This window comes from Maniola hyperantus, chromosome 6 (assembly GCF_902806685.2).
Source record: "Maniola hyperantus chromosome 6, iAphHyp1.2, whole genome shotgun sequence".
Lineage (NCBI taxonomy): Eukaryota > Metazoa > Arthropoda > Insecta > Lepidoptera > Nymphalidae > Maniola > Maniola hyperantus.
The window spans coordinates 4,666,220-4,688,511 of record NC_048541.1 but is presented as its reverse complement, the minus strand read 5'-3'; the positions used below and the strand labels follow the sequence as shown (position 1 = coordinate 4,688,511).

Here is a 22,292-nt window from a genome sequence, read left to right as displayed (position 1 = left end):
ATAGGCAATTGGCAATTACCAACTATCAGTAAAATGCTAATGATTATATCCTTTGCAATACCTATGCAGACCAAAGATATTAAACTTCTGTGCTATTACCCACTATTATTGTTAAGTTGTTAATTTAATACATAATATTATTAGTGGCTGCTTTACTGGTGTCTGTATGTTTTATATATTTTTAATTTGGACTTTGGACCTAAGTAGAGAGCCTAGAGATTTAGAGCCTCAATAGAGCGGACTGAAATCCGAAAGGTCGCCTCCGAAAGTTCAAACCTACTTCTAGCATGAGCTTAACGCTTAGTTGGAGGGGAAAGGGGGATAGGTATTAGTTATATTATTATTTAAATATTTTTTATATTATATTATTTATATTATTTAAAACTAAATATTCTTTAAAAAAAATTCTTTTGCGGCAGGTTTTGCTTCATCGTGTTATTAAATAAATAGGTACATCATACCTTTTACCTCCATACATCTCACATCACATCTACATAGCTTTTATAAACGTAGACGCGACCTCATTGTCGTCGACATACTTACTCAAAAATCCGTAGGTACAAACTCGATAGGTACCTATCTATCTATTTTATCTCAATTTTGTTTTGAAAAACTCTAAACTCTGAAATGTTCAGGATAGTAGTAGGTACATACTACATATCCTACAAACCAAAAGTGGCTCAAAAACCACTTACGTAAATTTCTGGTCGTATCGTTTTGGATTGCCGTCCCGTCTGACTATGAGAGTGAGGGAATGGAGTATGGATTTTCAGGATTGAAAATGCGCTAGGTATAAAAAAAATATTCTAAACATAGGTATGGGTAGGTAGCAGTGGCGTGCAGGTCATAGAGGCATAAATGCACTGCTTACCCCAGTTGTAATAGCTCATGCATATTTTTCATTATGACCTGCCAGTAAACAGGTTTCTACCTAACTAATGCCTACCCTGGCTTCAACCACTGTGCACGCCACTGGTAGGTAGGGACATACGCAGGCTATAAAATTTGGTGATGCCGTGCGTGCGACCGAAGCCCTGCGAAGGACGGAATGCGTCGGCAGGTGTGTTCCAACCCGACGCGACGCTGACAACTTGTGGACCTTCCTGTTAGTTTCAGATGATTTCTTTTTGTCCTACCTAATGCAATGTGTGTAGAGTGTAGACACTAGCTGCATCCCACATTCAGGCGACCTCCTCTATGGCGGGTGCAGCTGCCATCAGCGCCGAACAGGCCAAGAGGCGCAAATATGAAAACCTTGATGGGAGCTTCATATTCGTGCCCTTTGGTGTGGAGACCTTGGGGCCGTGGGGCCTGGGGGCTCGAGCTCTTTTTGAGGAAATTTCGAAAAGGGTTATCGAGTCAACCGGACTCGAGAGCTGGCAGCTACCTTGGTTAAAGAATTAGTTTGGCCATCCAAAGGGGCAATGCTGCCAGCATCTTGGGTACAATGCCTCGCTGTGGTGGTCTCAATGAGGTTTTAGATTTAATTAAATTTATTTTAGTTTTAATTTAATGTTGTTTTATTTTACTTTTTAATTTAGACCTAAAGATAGATATTATAAAACTCCATATAAGCTAAGCCCGATCAAAGAGTTCCCACGGGATTTTTAAAAAACCTAATTCCACGCGGACGAAGTCGCGGGCATCCGCTAGTTCATTCATAATTAAAATGTCTTATCCCATATATTCTCGCGGAGACAGATTTCGGGAACCACATGTCACTTCCTTTCGAGCCATATGCGGGGTAGGGGCGACTTGGGCCATTTCAATACTCCAATACTTATTATAATGTACGCGGCCGTACGAAGGGGTGAATCGCAAAAAATACACCCGCACCTTGCTTTGTTCTATTTCATTTTATATTTAACACAATAGGTAGGTACAACTCTTAAGGACATCTGCGATGGTTGATTTGTTTTAGTGCTATGTCACATGTATTAAAGTAAAGAGCGGTTGAGGAGCGGACTGAATTCCGAAAAGAGGTCGGTTCAAACCCCACCTACTCGTCGTACCTACTCTTAGCACAAGCTTTACGCTTAGTTGGAGGGGAAACGGGAATATTAGTCATGATTAGCATGGCTAATATTCTTTAAAAAAAAATTAAAGTGAGACAATTTTGTCCCCTTTGGCCCATAAAAAAATTGGATTTACACTCCTCAATCCTGATGCTGTAGGTGACCTGACCACCAAAACTGATGGGATTTAGAAACTGTCGGTTATAATATTTTTATAATAGTGATTTACTTACCTACACTTCAAGGAAATTTCTAAATAATTTTTAAATACAGTCAAGGCGTTCGGTCGCGAACCCAGAAGACGCAGGTTCGAATCCTGCTGGTTCCGCAATTTTTGATATGTATAATGTATTTAAAAATTGTCGTTTATAAATTGATATTGAAAGCACCTACCAAGTAAAGACTCTTAAGAGTAATTCATCTAAATAAGTAAAGACAAGGACTCCTCAGCCCTGATGCTATAATGAATTGTATTCTAAATCGTGGTGATTTAGAAACTGGCCTACTAAGTTAAAAAAAAGGAACGACAACACTGCCGCGATGCTGCTTGCTTCCAAATCCTGCTAACATTTCTATTTGCATTGGGCTTTGAGATCGGTATGTACCTAACTTGCCAGCAGGACAGAAGTTGAGAAGGCGGGTAGAGACTCTAGAGAGGCGCGAGGAGTGCAAAATATCAACGTGATATTTGCATGATATAGTTAAAGACCAGTGAGATTACTTACTACCTGGGAAATCAAAGAGTGCCCACGGGATTTTTAAAAACCTAAAATCTACGCGGATGAAGTCGCGGGCATCAGCTTGTTTGAAATAAAAATGTCGAGTGACGAATATAGTAGCAGTAATTTAACATTAAACTATTAATGGTCAAAGTGTATAAGAAATGATTTGCTCCCAGAAACTTCTAAAGACAGATAGATAGGTAGGTACCTATTCAAGCATACGAGGATTTTGATTTTATTGTCTTGCGAGGTGGGGAAAGTAGAGTATTGAACTTGGGGGTATTAGTACTGTCTTAGTCATGGGCGGCCCTAAACCCCGCGCTTCACTCAGGATTCTGGAGGAAACAACCTCGCTACGCTCGGGAGTTACTCCATTATCCCTCGTTACGCTTGGGATTTATCCCGGCGCCCGTGACGTAAGAGCTTACATTACCCCCATGTTGAATAATCTACTATTAACATAAAGAATAATAATCACGTTGCCCATTATGACATATGCTGCTCTCTAAATAGTTAGGGCCATAGCAGACACGATGCTTTTAGCATCAGCGATTTAGCGACTGCATCGATGCTGAGTGTTTTGATAACTTTCTGCGTTCGATCACTGTATTAACATCCATACTTAGTACTTAGAGACAGATGCATCTCTAGCCCTTGTGGGGCCCGTGTGCAACCAGTACCCTGGCGCCCTCTAGTCTAGTAGGAGCAGGGTCTAAATGGAATACTAACACTTATATTTTCAAACGGAAATTCGGATGCAAATGGTGCAATTTTTAATGATGATTTTAAATGATGACGGCGTCGGGCATAACACGAGCGCAAGGTCTTTGAGAGCGCCGGCATCGACGCATCTTTGGAGGTGTCTCATTAGAGTGCGCTCGGCGCCCCCTTAGACCCGGCGCCCGTGTGCGCCGCACACCCTGCACCATAGGTAAAGACGCCTCTGCTTAGAGAGACAACGTTCTACAAAGCCGAAATGACATTCTAAAGGCACACTACTTTTGTACATTACTTTTGGCCGCGTACTGTACCAATATTATAAATGCGAAAGTGTGTGTTTGAAAATTGTCATTTTGCATGCAAGCTTTCTATAAGTATAACGTAGGCTCCCACTGAGAAATATCACTGGGAAGCCAAGACGGGTCACGTAGGTACAATGTATTCGTGTTAAAAAATCAACTTTGATGAGTGATTTCAATACAACCTGTTACAATGTTGTTTAACAGATACCGAACCAACGAGTACAATACAATAAATTCAATGAAACACAATAAACAATTAGAAGTACAATATATTAACTAATCATAACAAGTCAGAGCATAATATCGGCATTCAAGGAATGCTCGCATGACTGACATAATCGACTGCCCCAACACAATGAAGAAGGCTCATAGCACACTATTAAAGCCAAGCTGTGGCGTTAATCGAGCGTTTTTCTTCTCCAAATGCTATGAAACCTGCGCTAAAAATTGCTTACGACTTTAGAACTGTGGGTACTAAAATATTTTTTATATGAAAAACTGGAATAAGAGATCGCAGTTCCACGTCTATTCAGTTGAACCCACAAATATATACAGACTAAAAACCCCTCCTTTCTCCAAGCAATAAGTAATGTTCGTCTTCAATAAATTTCTGTCTGAAATTTGTGACATGCTAAATGATCGCAAACATTGTATTCACTTGGATTCATGTTGAATTAGGTGAAGAAACGTAGAAAAGGATAGATAAAGTTTCTGGGCAAGAGTTGTCACACTTTGGAAAAATTACGATTGTCGCATTGATCAAGTTAATGTTCGTTTATAAGGCAGAGAAACCAATGAAGGAGCATTGTAGTTTCTAAAGTTCAGACTTCTTAATCCTTACTGACTTGTCTCCAATCACTAACTACCTACCTATATTCACTATGATAAATCTACGTAGGTATAGTCATGAGGAGTAGGTTCATAACTACTAGGTCTTATGTATTCACATTTGGGCATAGGTATTCTGGGTTGAGCGTTAAACGCAAATTGTAAATGCAGCATGCATTGCGCTGGTAAAGAACCTAAAGTCTGACAATGGTGGTCTGACGCGGTGGTGCTATCCATGCGATTTATATTGGTTGTGTAGGTAGTTTGCGAAACAATAGCGTTGTCGATTGTCGGTGAATGAGCATTATAGATTGGAAGCTAAATTATGAGTTGATACGAGCCTCGAAGCCGGGCTGTCTATCTAGTACCACGCTCGTGACAGGAATAAACTCCTATCGCAGCCGATATGGTGCGTGGCTTGTATATTATGTGGTGAATTTAGAATGCCTTTAAAAACTTGTATTGCCTTTAAACGTCTCCCTGTCAACCCTATATCCTGATATTTCTGTAATGGTACGACTCCACTATCGGGTTTCGGCAAACGATTCGAGTTCGGGCTACGATATGGTTCGAAATTCGGTAAATCAACTGGCCACACTATACGGCGAATATTTTATGTTTGGCAAATCATTCGGCCGGCAGACGTGACATTCTGTGACAGTGAATAATCCTCCCTGTGGTATATTTGATAGACGTACCTACATACCGGAAAAACAAAGAATTGCCGCGGGAATATAAAAAAACTTATAAATTCGCGCCAACCATTCGGATTATCGCGAATGTGTGGAACGATACGATTGCCGCCGGCCACACAATTCTCGTTATTAAAAATCATTTGCCGAATTCCGATAGAGGAGGTGTACTATAATTGAATTAAGTATAATAGTATTTAATATCTTCTTTCCGTTTGGTACTTACCTACAACTTTTTCTGTAAGTTATCTCTAACATACAAAAAATCTGACTACTTAATAGATAGAATGATTAATTGCTTTGTCCGTTAGATATCTTAAATTCAAAGAACCGTCTTATTCAAGCAGCTTTTCTTTGAATCCAATCTAATTTTGTCGAGGAACTTCCGGTGCCTATAGAAACTTGTTTAAAGGAAAATCAACCATGGATATAATTATTGTGGTCTGGGGTTATTGATCATTATGGCTTAATGTGTATGTATCTTACCTTGGCACAAGCTGTCGTGTCTACATGTAATGCGCAAGAGTCCAGGGGAGTAGGTAAGTTAAATATCCTTCAGGTTGAGCTTTTGCCTGTCGCACAAGAGAGGCACCGACACACGTTCTTTATAGAGCCCCCGAGCCTCTTAAAATGCGTTAAGGATGGCCACCGAGGGGTTTTAGTGGATAGAAACCTCACATAATCTGATCTCTCCTCAAAGAGATCGGGTATCTTAAGAAGTTTTCATTACCGTAAAAAAAATATATACTAGGGATGCTGTTGATATTTATACTGGTAGCCCTCTCGTTCTTCAGGTGTCTCTGCTGAAGATTAATTGAAGATTGCTGAAGATTAATTGAAGATATTCTTCTCGCGGCGAACCAGTTTATAGCACTTTCTGTCCAAATGTTCAAATGATATAAAACCATTTCATTTTTCAACCTACCCAAACCTCTTTTCTCAACTTTCATTACGAGTTAAAGAATTTGATACTCCCGTACATGAGTGGAGTTGGCGGAGTGAAACGCGCGAGGATTCATCCAGGACACGACGCGCGACCAGGCATTAGCATGCAGCAGCACGCGCACGCCGGAAGCCGTCGCGGGAACATGGCCGCGCACTTACATCCAAGATGGCGGCGTACTTACAATGAATCAATAATTAACGAGCGATTTCATATTTCAAATCCACAGGCCTTATAAACAAGATGTGATGTAACTCACCCCATACGAGGAGCGTAGCCTTCCGAATGCGCGGTAGCTATCCTTGAGTGCCCAAAAGGATCAATCGAAATTGATCTTGCATCATTATTAATAAGGTCCTGTCCGCTTTGGCGGGAGGTCGACTTAGGTACCTTTGCACGTGTAGGCAGCTTTTTATGTTTGATTGTCCGATTCTCTGAATCGCCGGTAATCATTATTGTCTTTAATCGTGATTGAATGGAACCTGTGGTCGGACATTTGCATTTTTAGGGTTCCGTATTACATCCATAGAAAATGAGAACTGTTATACCTGGGATCACTTCATTGTCTGCCTGTCTGTCCGTCAAGAAGTGTCAAGGGAATCAGAAATTCAAAACGTGTTCAAAACCTATAGGTTCCCGTTGAGCTAGACTCATGCCAGATAACAATGTTTTATAGCACAAGTAGAGGAAGAAATTTGAAAACCATGAGTTTGTGGTTCTCACACATCTCAAGTGTTATTTCTTGTACGATGGTACGGAACCTGTCATGTACGAGTCAGACTTGCACTTGCCTGGTTTTTATGTCTTAAGAGAAACATTATTTTTAAAGAGTCAGCGCGTGCCAGACCTTCGTTATTTTATAAAAGCTGAAAGTTTCTTTGCGTATTGTCCCCAACACTGGGAGGAACGATCAGCGACTATGAATTTTGGACCATGATGGCTTTGGGGGATAACAGGTAAAACAGGTGGCTCTTAGATATTCTTAGTCCATTACCTACATTTTCAAAAGTTTACCTTGCCGCTTGTATTCCTCGGTCCCCGCGATTCACTTATTTAAGAAAATTGTTTGGTTCTAAATATCTCTGGTATGGTCTCTTAGTAGCCGTAGCAGGTTTAAGAGATCAGAAAACATTATGCCTAACTTTTCCAACAGGAAATCGAAGGGCTGTCTTTTTTGTTCAGCTTGTATTTGCATCTTTACCTGAACTAAGAGTTTGTCACGACAGAATATAGATAAGTATTGGGTCGATTTCCAATTGCTGTCCCTCCAGGGGTCTTTTCGATTTTATTTCTTCGAAACTACGTTTCGTTCGTTTTTTGATGCTTTATATATTTAGTTCTTGTTAGGCTAAGACACCGGCGGTAATCGGAGGTACCGAAGCGCGTCCAGTTTTTGCTGCTGTCCCGGCAATTCATAAGGGAGCATTTACACATACCTACCTGTGACGTACCAGGGACGTAACCGGCTGCGTATAGGATTTACTACGTATAGGATCATGCATAAACTCGTGGTAAATAAATCTTAAAAATATCATCATAACATTCATCTGTCATTCATGCATTCAGTTCAGTATTGTCTCTCCTCTTCTCCAAATTTCCGCCACGATAGCCATTTCACATGAGACTAGCCAGCTAGGTAGGTAGTAGCTGAATAGAATGCTGATATTACTACACAATACTTAGTACAGTACGCGGCCAAAAGTGATGAACATCGATCTTTAGAAGGAGACAGCAGATTTGTACAGCACTGCCTCGGTCGTTGAGACTGACAAAGCGTCATATGGGTATGAGTGACAGAGTCAACGCTCTACAAATATGAAATGTTATTCTAAAGGCCGATGTTCATCACTTTCGGCCGCATATTGTACATTTGTGTGTGCGCAAACACCGGTGCACTCACATGTCCCTCACACTCCGATAGGACGGCAATCCGACACTACCTGAGAAAACGTAAGCGTGCTTTCCAACCAAAGCATGGGGGAGTAATACTGCCAGTTTTCAACTCCGGGTTTCTACTGAGAATTTCTTGTCAGAAAAACCTGATAACTTTTTGATCCGACCAGGAATTCATATTTCATACCCTCAAACGAATAAGCTTGCTACTATTGAGTCCAGATTCTACATTCTACATTCTAGATAGGTACTTTCATTCTACATCCTAGATTCTACGAAGGACAGTTACCTGTAGGTACTAGAGATACAGTTTATATACGCCTCGGTGATCTAGCTTGTCTATAGGTACTTACAAACAATATTTTTAATTTTATCCACCCTAAGGTTTATACTCGAAAACGTATGTCCGTCAACCCACGCTGGACTAAAGTACAAATTCGCCGTCCGGATATACACCCATCACGTTTCCGAGTATACACCCTAGGGTGGCTGTTTTGCCATGCCATTTAATGTCATGGTTCGGTGTAGAAACCTCCTAAATGCGCCTCTCTCGGCTCGTCACGACAACCACTACCTTCGACAACGGCTCATAATCGTCCACTTTTTGTGGTGCACTTTTTACCGGAAAACGAGTGTTCCGCGCCAATGCTCTGACATTTATTTCTGCTTTTATCTATTAGGTCATCCGCTAAATAATGGTGGAGGCTTTAAGTTTAAGTTTTTTGTTGTATGAAAACAAAAGCTGTTGAACCTGGATTAGAACGAACTAGTTATTGTGAGAAAATTCACTAAATATTTTGCTATGTCACATGCCATAAAGCCACCATGACTCAAACTAATTCATAGTCGCTGATTATTCCTCCCAGTATTGGGGAAAATACGCTGATAAACTTTCAGCTTTTACTAAAAATAACGAAGGTCTGACACGCGCTGGCTCTTAGTCTATTATTATATTACAAAGAGATGATTAAATATATTAATCGTGGTATGTAGGTACCCGTTTTATACAATACAATCATGTCGTTAAACCACGAAATAAGTTTTAATCATTAGTTATTAAATATACCTATTGTCTTAGGATTCAATTTTCAAAAATTGAAAAAAAAAAAAAAAAAAAATAGCACAGGCATTCCGCCATCAGTAACAAGATCCTACCACGGCACGCCTAAGACAATACAGCTACCTATAGTAGGTACCTAGGAGATAGCCTAACTAAAGAGGCAAAGTGCCTACATAAAAAGAAAATTTCATCATTGCATATGGGCTACGGCCAGAATGAGAAGGGTTTTGGCCATAGTCCGCCACGCTGGCCATATTATGCGGATTGACAGGCTTCACACGTAGTAGGTTTGCCTACCTACCTTTAAGAATATTATGGAGAACTCTCAGGCATGCAGGTTTCCTCACGATGCTATTTAATTTCTTAAAACGCACAAGTGCTTATAATATACGCCGTATACCTACCTACTTACCTAAAAATAAAGTTAGAGGCGCGTGCTCGGGATCGCCGACTGACCCTCGACCTACCGAGTAGGAGGCTGACCTATCACTGCTCTTTCCTACTTACTACCTACTATCAATAATTTGGTCAAAAAGCTAGTCTCCGAGGCGAGATGTGACGTAGCAGTCGTGACGTGCGGGGCGGGCGCGGGCGGGGAGCGAGGCCGCTGACCCGAGTGCGCCCGCGCAACGCACCCGCTATCCTGCAACATGTTTATTCCGCTTTTTTACCCGACTACGGGAGGCGGAGGGTTATGATATGACTTATAAGTTTAGCAATGTACGAGTAGGTAAATAGAATGTGTGTTTAATATCTAGTACTCACCACGACCGACGGTGCGCTGAGTTTTAACATCCGCAAATTTGAATTTTAATCTACTAACAAAATCCGGTGCAGAATTAATTCCGAAGTGGCCGCACTTCTATGTAGTTTTACAGATTTTGCGGGGGAAAAAACGTACGGAAATTTTCCGTGGTGCGCGGTAGCTCTAAATCGCTTCATCAGTTTACTCATTATTGCCAAAGCAGGAACGTCAGGGTGGCTCGTAATATTTTTGCCTTTAGCGAGGTACCTACCTACCAACTAATTTGATGTCGGGTAGGTAGGTACCTACCAAATATTAGCAATTGGGTATTAAATCTTGGGATAGCTTAAACTTCCGAATTCTCTCGTGGTCCAGCCATCCTAACTATTGGGCATCATAGGAGTTAGGACATTCATAATATTTCATAGGTATAAGTATAAATTAATATTATTTCATTATGAACTGATGACGACGCCAATAGTTGGGTATTGCAAAAAACAAAAAACGAGGAGTCGTATGTTAATCTTGTCACATTTTTTCAAAACTAGATATCAGGCTATATAGCAGAGACTAAAAGGTATAATAAATTTAGCATATAGGTACCTATACGATATTTTCAGCTTGCTTTCTCAAGCCTTGACACACGGACAGTCACTAAACACAACCTATTTTAAGAAACAGCCAGTTTTCTACGAAGTATAAGTGGCACATGCGTAACTAAGAGTCCAGGAATACAATAGCCTGACGTTAGCTCGGAGTGATTATAGTATGAGGAGGGCACGTGTATGCACCTACTAATGACTACTGGGAACCAACCCATTAGGTATTACTTTCGTAGCAGCTTAATTTGCATTAAGTAGATAGGTATTACATCTTACAGAGTATCTTGGTAATTCTCACACTGGGTAATAACATAAGCTAGACGTGACTAGGCCACATGAGTCATCATCATCATGATCAACCCATCGCCGGCTCTCTACAGAGCACGGGTCTCAGAGTGGCGGTAGGCGTGGTTGGTAGACTTCACACACCTTTGAGAACACTATGGAGAACTCTCAGGCATGCTTCGAATTTTATCAGCTACTTGTCAACGGAACATCGGAATCAATTATTTATCACTAATTAGCTGCCTGCCGCGGCTCAGATCAGAGAGACTGCCGCCGGAAACAGGAAGAGGGCAATCAACATGGCTAAAAATATCACACATTTGGTGTTCATCCGGCCAACGATACGCCCGCGCGTCTCTTCAGGGCGAAATTTCAACCAAGTTCCGAAATAACTTCGTACCTACTTCTTTCTTCCTTTTTTGTTTCGACGGGTGCCTGGTGCCTGGGTGATAATTTGAAGTCTAAGGTATACATACCTACCTACCAACGTGCTAATTTGTAAGTTGTCCAGAGAAAAAGTCTTCAGTTCCCTCTCCACGTTATGCGCATCTTTATAGATAGGTATAGTACGCGACAGGTCGAGATAGCAATCGCGGGGGGAACGCTCCGCACAGCCCCCGTGCGGACGAGCAGGGGTGTGCGGGGCATCCCCGCGCCTCATAGTAAAATAAAATAAATTAAAAATCTTTTTTATTCAAATAAACTTTTACAAGTACTTTCGAATAGTCGGATGCATCTACCACTGGTTCAGAATGCCTTTCCTACCGAGAAGAACCAGCAAGAAACTCGGCGGTTACTCTTTTCAAATATTTGATAGGTATAGGTACAAGATTATGCCATGTATAAAATAGTATTTGCAGTCTTGTGCGTTGCTGGAACGAGCTGCAGGTCAAATCCACGCTCTTTTATCATTCAGATAGGTAATCTTCAATTGTGTAATGTGCTTTTTTCAGGAGCATATTTTTAATAGATTTTTTAAACTTGTGCAAAGGTAAGTCCAAAATAGTTTGCGGGATTTTATTATAAAAGGTTATACCTACCCATACCCACAAATGACTTTTGGCTTTCCTGAGGCGGAAGGTAGGATATAGTATAGTAGGTACCTATAGTGAAGGGTTTTAGGCCATATACCTAGTTCGCCACGCTTTGGCCAGTGCGAATAGCACAGGCTTTACACACGCCTTTGAGAACATTATGGAGAACTCAGGCATGCAGATTTTCACACGATGTTTTTTTTGTGTTTCTCGAAACGCACATAACTCCAAAAATTAGAGCTGCGTGCCCGAGATCGAACCCTTGATCTCCCGAACATCTTAACCACTAGGCTATCACCGCTAATGTATGTTTAAACTACAGCTCTATAGGCTTAGATCCATCAAGTTCGAAGTCAGCCCTGCATACCGTTTAGGGAATTACCCCTCAACGGGAATGTTTTGAAATTTTTGGCACCTGGTGTCAGAGTGTTACACAAGGAGGTGTGACTCAACGGGAATAACCCCGTGGAATTATCTAAGTACCTACTTATAGGGTTTTTTTTTGTATTTTTGTATCATAAGTTAGCTCTTTACTGCAATCTCACCTGATGGTAAGTGATGATGCAGTCTAAGATGCAAGCGGGCTAACTTGGAAGGGATATGGAAGTTTTTATTAAACCCATACCCCATATTGGTTTCTAAACGGTAACGGACCGGAACACTAAATCGGTTGGCGGCACGGCTTTGCCGGTAGGGTGGTAATTTTTTTTTTTTTTTTAATTTATTATCCAATCAAAATACAAATCAAAAGCTTAAACAAGAAACACTGAAAAAACCACAGAGGTTTGTCCTCAGTGCCTATAGCTGCAACGATTAGGTGCCTATTAACTAATTACTTAAAGAATTAATCTACAGTAGGTATTGAACGCGAATAATCAAGTAAGTATGTAACACAATATAATCGTGAGTAGGTTTATTAAATTTATAGGTTTATTAGGTGGCTAATCCTTAGCACTAATATAAATAATTATATAATCTACATAGACACAAAAGACTCAGCCATCTAACTTTGCTAAAAAATATTCTTTTAATGTATACTTAATGTTTTTAATATCTATTTTTTTAATCAGCGTTGGAGGTAGTTCATTTATGAATCGCGGAACCAAGTACGCGGTGGTTCGCTCGCCGTAACTATTGTTAGCGCGCGTAATGTGCAGGCGGTTAGCCGTCATCACTCGCGTCTGTATAGGCACGGCGGAATCCTCCCACACCAGACCAGAGACAAATAGGTGATGGCTTTTTGGCGTTATATTCATTGGTTATATTACGATTATGTTAAGAGCTTTAAAACAGGCGTAGGTACCTATAGTTCAAAACAACACGCTTACAAGTTACATTACAATTAGGAAGCTTATCGTTCTATTACAACATTACAATGTGTAATAGTTGGTAACCGATAACATCGACCTTCCTATCGAAAAAAGCGCTTAATATTTTATCGGAATGTCATCGTAACATTATTATCATTTAGTGCCAAACTACACACGATTCTTATTTCTTATAGCATCAGAGATCTCAGATCAGTGACGATTAGGTAGGTAAGTAGGTACATCGTTTTATAATGTGTGCACAGTGTGACAGTGCTGCATCCCGTTATAGGCGATTTGTTGCAAAAACAAAGCCTCATTTAAATCTGCTCAATTAATTCGTTCAAAATATTATAAATAGTGCAGAGTAGAGCACTAATTGAGGCTAATTCTGTTATACACAATCTCTAACCTAAACTGGACAATTGTATAATTCTATTGCCATTCCTTATATGATGCTCACTGCGGAAAAGGATTCGATTTAGATATTATGTCAATTTAGTTTAGAGATTGGTGTACAACAGAATTAGCCGCGCCCACACTACATAGTTTCGGATATAAGTCCCGCAAATTGCTAATGCACGTGGCCGCCACTTTAGTGACGTTAGCACTAGAATGAAAAAAATGAAAATGAAAATGAAAATCTTTTTTATTCGTATAAACTTTTACAAGTGCTTACGAATAGTCGGATGCATCTACCACTGGTTCTAGACTGAAGTTTTGAGCTGATGGTACCTATATTTTTATTTCGGCTGACGTCATTTCGATGTTAATGAGACATAGTTCCAGCGTAATAGCAATTTGCGGGACTTAACTACCTAATCAAAGTTTAAAGTCAACTAGAGATTTATCGCCGATCGCCGTTGTTAAAAGTATCGTGTGTGCACTATCCTTTTGGCCGATCAGTGTTTGATATTACGATTCCCGACAAGTACTCGGCTAGCACTCGCCGGCACATAATTATATAATTTCTATTATTTATATGCGGGGACGGTGCGTGCGCCGTGCATCGAAACGACTCCGCTTCCTCCGACGCGACTGTACGAAGAAATCCGACAGCCAGTTCTCGTTAGAGAGGATGTACGGACCGGCAGCCGGCGGCAATGATTTAATTCACAAAAAGTTCCTGTCGTGAGTATCCGCCGCTTTTCCTGCAGGTGACGTCCTACCTCGCCTCCGCGTTTCCTCTATACTCTGCCGTAGGTACGGAGAACCGACTAAACTATTTGTATATCATCGTTCTAGATGCGACTGATATCTCATCATAACTCAGCGATATACCTATACGTACATGTTCTACTTAATTAGTAAATTTTATGTTTTATGCAAAAATGGTCATAGTGTAATTTTCCATCTTTCTCGTGGTACTTTAAAGGGTCAGGCTTAATTCACAGAAAAAAGGTACAATGAACCAAAAGCTTAATTTGCTATAATCCGCTGAAACAGGTGAAATTGCAATTTCTTTACAATTGTGGATTGTAAGGTCTACATCTCCTGAGGATGCTCCGGTGTCGGGGCGAAACGTGCGTCGAGTGTATTTTGGGATTTGTGTGGTGCTGCGTGGTGGTGGTGCGTATTGCTTGCCTGGTGGCTGCTTTTCCCTGTATGTTTAGCAGTGGGAGGGCGGGCGGTGCATGTCGCATGCTGCATGTTGCACCATACAGATTCGACCTGTTTCAGCGGATTATAGCAAATTAAGCTTTTGGTTCATTGTACCTATATCAATCATGGATTTCCGAAAAGTAACACCTGCTTCTATACAACATCACAGAAAAAACGCAATGTTATAGTGACCTTCTAGACTTTTGGATGGAAATTACAATGGGAATAGGTATAGTAGGTACGCGACAGGTCGACATAGCAATCGGGGTGGGAACGCCCCGCACACCCGCACATCCTACTATAAAGGATTTTAGGAATTTCAACGAGCTAATGGGGCCGATTCTCTTGTACACAATCTCTAAACTAAACTAAATTAACAGGTCTAAATCTAGTGCTATCCTTTTCCACAAGCAACATTATGAAAGGGATAGCAATAGATTTAGACGTGCCATTTTAGTTTAGTTTAGAGATTGTGTACCAAGGTATTAGCCCCAATAATGACCTAATCTTGAATGTCTTTGAGAGAAAGCTCTTTGAGATCATGTAAAAAAATTAAAGCCAACCGAATCACAACTTTTAAGTAGGTAGCTGTTGGTTGGTATACTTTACTAAAACTAAGTAAGTATCCAATACAAATTACAAAACAGTAAATAGTGTGTTACTTTTTATTTTAAGATAGACCAAAGGGATTTCTACTAAGAAATACGGATTACATAGACAGGACGGATTTTCTTAAAATAATAATTACGATAGATCGAATTTCTTAGCTGAAAGAGAATCGACAACCCACCTTTTTAATTTATAACTGCCTTACCTTTTTAATTTCTAACTACCGAATTATCGGGACATATGTAATGTCTACGAGGATTCTAAAAACCGGTCCAGAGCGAATTAAATTCGCATAGAGAGGGTTCGTAAGATGAATATTAGGTATATTGCAATTTGCAAGTATATTTTGAAACCATAGACCTATTTTAAGACCAGAATATAATTGTACGATGGCACGCAACCCATCGTGTGCGAGTTCGACTCGCACTTAACCGGTTTTTTTTCTTCAAAATTTTGGACTCAGTAATTTCGGATATGACATTTATCGTACTTTACACGTCATGTGTTTCATTCCAGAAGGTTTATATTTATGTAGGTTATATTAATAAAATTTAAATACAAATATAAAGAAGTCGGTTAAATACTAGACGACAAAATCGGATGTGCTACATTTATTGACATTGATTTAAAGTGATAGTTTAAAAAATGTACCTTCCATATGATCTTATTTTTAAATATATGTACCTAACTTATGTAAGTGAAGAAGGGTTCATATTCTACTGGCAAAACGTTATAAAAAAAAGCGTACTTAATGGCTGGTTTACATTATTACAGCACCATTCCTAATCTAGTACTGTAGTTACGGTCTATGTAAACATCGTTTGTTCTTATTTCTTACTGAATTCATTTTTGATTTTAAAATTTTACTGTCGTGGTCATTTTTATATTTTGTTCTTTTCTTAAATTTATTTTTATTGTAATTACCACATATTTTGCACGCCATACATAAATGGCAAAATGTGAAAGGGACCATCTATATATGTACGATCATTTACTACTCACATTTAGCAAAATTAAATGATTTCATTTCATTTCATTAAGCAATTCAGTCTAGTAGGTAACTGGCATAAGGTTATTCCAGTGTACCTAATCCAGTCCCATTCAAGTGCTGTCCGAAACGTCATACTACCATCGATATAAATGACAAGATATGGTCAAGCGAATAAAATTTTTCACGGTTTTGGAATCAAATAAATCAGCGCCACCTCTTAGATACTAATGAATGACCCGTTTGAAATCCAGACGTCACTGAGATTGCATTAGTGCTAAAGCACCACTGAGTCGGTGCTATTTTGTTTGTTCAATAGCAAATGAAGTAATATATGTATGAGCCAATGCATACTACTAAGTGCCGGTGTTTAAAACCCAATTGGCCTGCAAATGCTAGGGACAAAGTAAACCCTATTGTAAAATTAGTGTAGGTAAAACATTTTTTACCTACACTTGAAGGAAATGTATTAAAAATTCATAACTGTAATTGGATCCAGCCACCGGAATAATGTAAGCTGGCCTTATTGGTTGTCGAGTATGACTCTTCAATTTAGTGTTTTTTCAGACCTGCTGTTTTTATAGCGCTAAAGAAACACTGATTGAAAATATTTAAATTTTGTGTAAAATGAACCCTTTTCCACATACCTTTTATAATTTCAAATAATATATTGACTAGAATTCATTTATCATTTTTTTATTAAACCAGAATTTTATAAACAAAAAATACGCATTGAATAAATAGCCTCGCCTCGTCCTCATTTGAAGTCGGTTTTTTCGCGGTTTTTTTTTTGGTATCATATCAGTGATTATCTGCAGCATTCTGGTTACACCCTGTATTATAGTGTCCTGTCAAAGAAGTGGGGTAACTGTATGTTAACCCACTTCTTTGACCCTTATTAATGCACGTAAGAAAGCGTCCGTGTGTACGGGAGCATACGTATTTTATTTGTTTGTAAAAAATGTATCAAGGAAAAAAATTGATTCGATTTAAATGCATTATACAAATAGAAATAATAAAAAAATCATTGACCTAAACAAAATAAATGCGTTCAGTGCACAAGGTGGCTTCAAAGTTAAACGTAAAATAATCTGACACGCGATGTCGTTATCAGCAGATCTCCGTCGAAGAATTTTGTTTCTATCACAACATTCCCACTGGAAATAGAAAAGAAATACTTATATTATAAATGTGAACAATTGAAAACAAAAATTTTGTTTCAAGCTTAGATCAAACTGTGGTGAATTCCACATGGGGTGTTGGAGGCGATTCGCTTGCTTCACAACAATCGTGTTTCAACGAAGTTGTATGAACTTGTTCAAATTCGGATCCCTTATTCCGCGCCGAATTCGGTCTGTAGTTTCGAAAAAGACAATCATCTAATCATTTTAATCTGTGGACTTACTAGTACTGATTCTAAGCACAACTAAATTTTAGAGTATTTGCATCCTGTTCTTACTAATGTTATATGAAAAGGACAGACACAGTTTGACAGTTTTAAATTTAATTTAGAGATGTCAAACCCCGTGACTTTAGCTGCCAGTCGCGAGCCTGCTGTTTAAATTTGTAGCGTGCACTAAAATTTAGAGTCTTTAAATGTAAAATTCATGTTCAGTCCTTTTTTAGCAATATTAAAAAGAAAAAGATGCAAATACTCTAAATTTAGTTTAGAAGAAGACAACAGAATCAGCGCAATTGTATTATTATAAATTAAGACTTAAGTGTGTATTACTATAAATTACATTGTACATTGTAATTTATTAGTTTTGAATTGGCGAACAGGAAAATCAAACATGTACAAAACTTTTTGAAAATGCATTGCCAGGTTTAAAAATTACACTTTCTTTTTTGCAGTTGGCATGTACGAGTAATATTGATAGTGCTGATGCCTGGGACTTCATCTAAGCAATATTATGTTTATTAAGAAATCTGTAGGAACTCTTTGATTCTCCAGGACAAGGTGTCTATGTACCATCTTTAGATTGGTTCAGTCATAAAAAGGTAACCGACAGACTTTCACATTAATTGTAATACTAGTATAAAAGGACCCCGGATGGGTCCGAAACTAGTCGGGCTAACGTCGACTAAACACGTGAGTACAGCCGGGACAGATATTATTTAGAATACTAGTATAGATTGAAAAATTCAGAAACTCACTTTAGTACATTAGCAGGCATCATCTGTGACTCTGGCGCAGACTCTATAATAGATTGCCAAGTGTTGGTGGAGTTAGGGATAACATAGCCAAATTCAAAGAACCATTCTTCCAAACACCTTCCCTTGAATAGTACTTTCTGTAATAGAAATAAAATTATATTCAGTTTCTCTGCTCTCAAATTATTACATAAGTAATTTAAATCCATATAAATGTGAATGTGTGTCTGTCTGTTGCTAGCTTTTCACTGCCCATCTGTTTATTTTTAGAGTTCCGTACCTCAAAAGGAAATAGGATCACTTTGTTGTCTGTCTATCAAGAAACCTACGTGGTACTTCCCGTTGACCTAGAACCTTGAAATTTGGCAGAAAGGTAGATCTTATAGCAGACATGAGGGGAAAAATCTAAAAACCGTGAATTTGTGGTTACATCACAAGAAAAATTTAAAATGTGTTCATGAACAAATATTGCTATTTTCAACTTTAAAAGTAAGATTTACTATACCAAGTGGGGTATTATATGAAAGGGCTTTACTTGTACATTCTAAAACAGATTTTTATTTATTTTTAGGCATAATAGTTTTTGATTTATCGTGCAAAATGTCGACAAAATACGATTGTAATATGGAACCCTCAATGCGCGAGTCTGACTCGCACTTGGCCGGTTATTTTTACATTACATTTGTCAGAGCAGGTTCATAGACACATTTTACAGTTATAGACAATCAGGAGATTTATTAGCTAGAATGCTTTGAAATGTATGAGGGTCATTCAATAAGTAAAGAGACAAATTCTATAATTTTAAAACTATTCAATGTGTACAATCTTTTCAGGGGTGTTAGTTGGCAACCTTGGGATATACTCTGGTCAGCTGTTTCATCATTTTATGTCAACATAACCTCAAATTTTTTAATTCACCTTGGCAAGGCCACTTGAAGATTGCACCTTAGAAGAGCAGCGCTCAGTCATTAGATTTTTAGTCGCAGAAGGTGTGACCGGCATTCCGAACCAGTGGTAAATTAAAACTACCCGATGATTCGAAAGCGCTTGTAAAAAGTCTACTTGAATAAAAACATATTCTATTCTATTCTATTCTAAAAACAAGTGAATTTTTTAGAATGTTGATACAGTATGGTAAAAGTTGTATGAACCGTGCGAGTTTCTACGAGTGGGTACGGTTTAAAAGTGGCCGAACAAGTGTAGGTGATGAACCCCGATGTGGACGTCCAGTGGAAGTTTCTGGTCCCTCATTGGAATCGAGGATTGACGGAGTTATTCGTGATAACAGAAGAATTACTGTTGAAATGATAGCTGAGGAAGTTCAAGTAAGTGTTGGAACTGTTCACAATGTCATTCAGAACAATTTAAACCGTTTTTGAGCTATAGCCATTTGTCTTTTTACTTATTGAATGACCCTAGTAGAATGGTAGGCTAAATAAGCAAAATAAATACAGCATGTAAAGATGACAAATGGGAAAGGCAGAAAACCAGGGTTTAAGCAAACGGCTGCCTTCCTGATGAAATGTTAAGTGCAATACCGGGAAGTTGTGGATGAAGTATGGAGGTTTTCAGACTGTAGAGTGTAGGTCATAAAAAACAGTGAAGTTAGGAACGCCGGCAGATGGTATCTATGAAAATTTTCCTACTCAACCAGGACTTGCAGGTTTCAAAATTATAATTGTAGACAAACCTGTTCAAGTCGAAATTTATCCATAGATTCTATGGAGCTGAAGTTCATTTCACGAGATACAACACGACACTTGAGTATGCGTTTTGGCACCCTCGCCTCGTGCTCCACATCTGGGTTTGACATGTCTTCATTGTGTTGCCAGAGAATTTTACCTGTCACAGAGTCTAAATATATAAAAGGAAAAGGTGACTGACTGACTGATCTATCAACGCACAGCTCAAACTACTGGACAGATCAGGATCATGAAATTTTGCATGCAGATAGCTATTATGACGTAGGTATCCACTAAGATATAAAGAAAGAAATTCTCTAAAGGAGTGGAATAGGGGTTTGAAATTTGTGTAGTCCACGCTGACGAGGTAGTATATAAGCTAGTAATATTTATAATACATTTGGAGTATAAATATTAGTAATGTAAGCATAATATAATATACCCAGCGTGGTAGACTATGGCGAAATCCTTCTCACTCGGAGAGGAGACCCTGCTCTGCAGTGAGCTGGCGATGGGTGGATCATGATCATCATAAAGCATCAAGATACTAATCAAACCACAGGTCAGGTAAAGCTTTGTACATGTTTGCACAGCCTTGACTTAAGGCAAACTAAAGCTGTTCATCTACTTGAGAGCACCAAAAAGTTGGCAAAACTGTATCCTACAAAGCTTCATTTGAATGTAAATAAGTAGTATAACTTATAAATGCTATATTTACTTACCCGTATCTACATCCCGCAAATTCATGTGATTGCTGTATAGTAAAGTTGTTAAGGATTTTTGCCTACATTATTCGATTTACACATCTTTATTCAAGATAAACTTTAACTTCTATATTCATGTGGACAAACATTCATACACTGAAGTAAGGCAATGAATTCAGAATAATTAGTGGCCATTATGTCTTTTAAAACTTGCTTAGTTACTATTATAGAAAAAGGATACATTTGAAAACCATTGAGGATTGATTTAATACGATCTTGTTCAGGTTCGTCAGCTGGCATAAGTTCCGTCATGGTGTTCAAATAGAACAACAGGAGGTGGCAGGGATACCTACCTACAGGATTAAAATGCAGAGTGCTCTTTCACAAATAGCGAAAATAGCTCATGAAGTCGTGAGGCATAATGTATGGAATCAGTTTATATAAATTAGTGGTTTTGAAATCAAATTTCAGACTGCTTCAGCAACAATTTATTTTCACTATACACTGCAAAGTAAAGAGAGGTGAGTAACAGTGAGTAAAATAAATTTTTACAAAGATGAAAGCCACAAAAGCCACAAACCCACAAACTGGCCACAAAAAGTACAAACAATCCAAGTGTCAATAATTTTATAGTCAAAAATGTCAAATTATAATTTGTATTTTTGTGCACAGAGTAGGTACATTATGTTTTTGTGTTTTGCTGTCTGATCTGACGCTCCTATTTATTATGTTATGCCAGCTTTACACTACAGTGCAACCTTTTATTTCTGGTCGGTGAGTGAAACTGTTTGTTCGTCTAACCTTTGGGGCCGATTCTCTTGTACACAATCTCTAAACTAAACCAAATTAACAGGTCTAAATTTAGTGCTATCCTTTTCCGCAAGCAACATTATGAAAGGGATAGCAATAGATTTAGACGTGCCATTTTAGTTTAGTTTAGAGATTGTGTACAACGGAATCAGCCTCTTTATACGTGCAAAAATACCTATATTTCGTACCTACATATTATCATACCTGTCATGTTTGACGATTTTGGATCGTGTAGGCCACAGAGGTTGTCACTCAGAAGTCAGAATGGAAGACCCGCATTTAATCGTTATAATAGCTTAGGATAGGTATTTATTGGAGATGGCTGCTCTAGCAGCAGCCATCTGTGGTTTCGTGGAGTCCAGCCATGCACTTAGCGAGATGTTAGTATCCCTATTAATCTGTGGAGATGTCCCTTGAGTCATGAGTGGGATGCGTGGTATTGTGTGGCGATTGCATGTACCGGGATGCATAGTATTCGTGGCGCCGTAGCGCACGTGCACGATGCTATGGCATTCGGAGCGTAGGGTTACGAAGGTGGAGATAATTGATCGTGAGTTGGTACACGCTGGTCATAATATGTTGGAGTATTGGATAG

The 22,292-nt window shown here is 39.0% G+C and overlaps 2 protein-coding genes across 2 annotated transcripts in view; one reads left to right on the top strand and one right to left on the bottom strand.

Annotated features, from left to right (window-relative positions):
* The window catches only part of Ube3a (ubiquitin protein ligase E3A), a 48,165-nt gene that overhangs the window by 11,446 nt on the left and 14,427 nt on the right, over positions 1–22,292 (top strand). The window lies entirely within an intron of this gene.
* Positions 15,402–21,486, bottom strand: PrBP (Prenyl-binding protein). Its single transcript, XM_034969577.2, has 6 exons — positions 21,468–21,486; positions 21,129–21,391; positions 20,906–20,937; positions 20,192–20,343; positions 18,505–18,641; positions 15,402–17,504 (listed from the first exon to the last, which is right to left on the bottom strand). The coding sequence occupies exons 2-6, from the start codon at positions 21,197–21,199 to the stop codon at positions 17,423–17,425; spliced, it is 474 nt and encodes a 157-aa protein (XP_034825468.1). The 5' UTR covers positions 21,200–21,391; positions 21,468–21,486; the 3' UTR covers positions 15,402–17,422.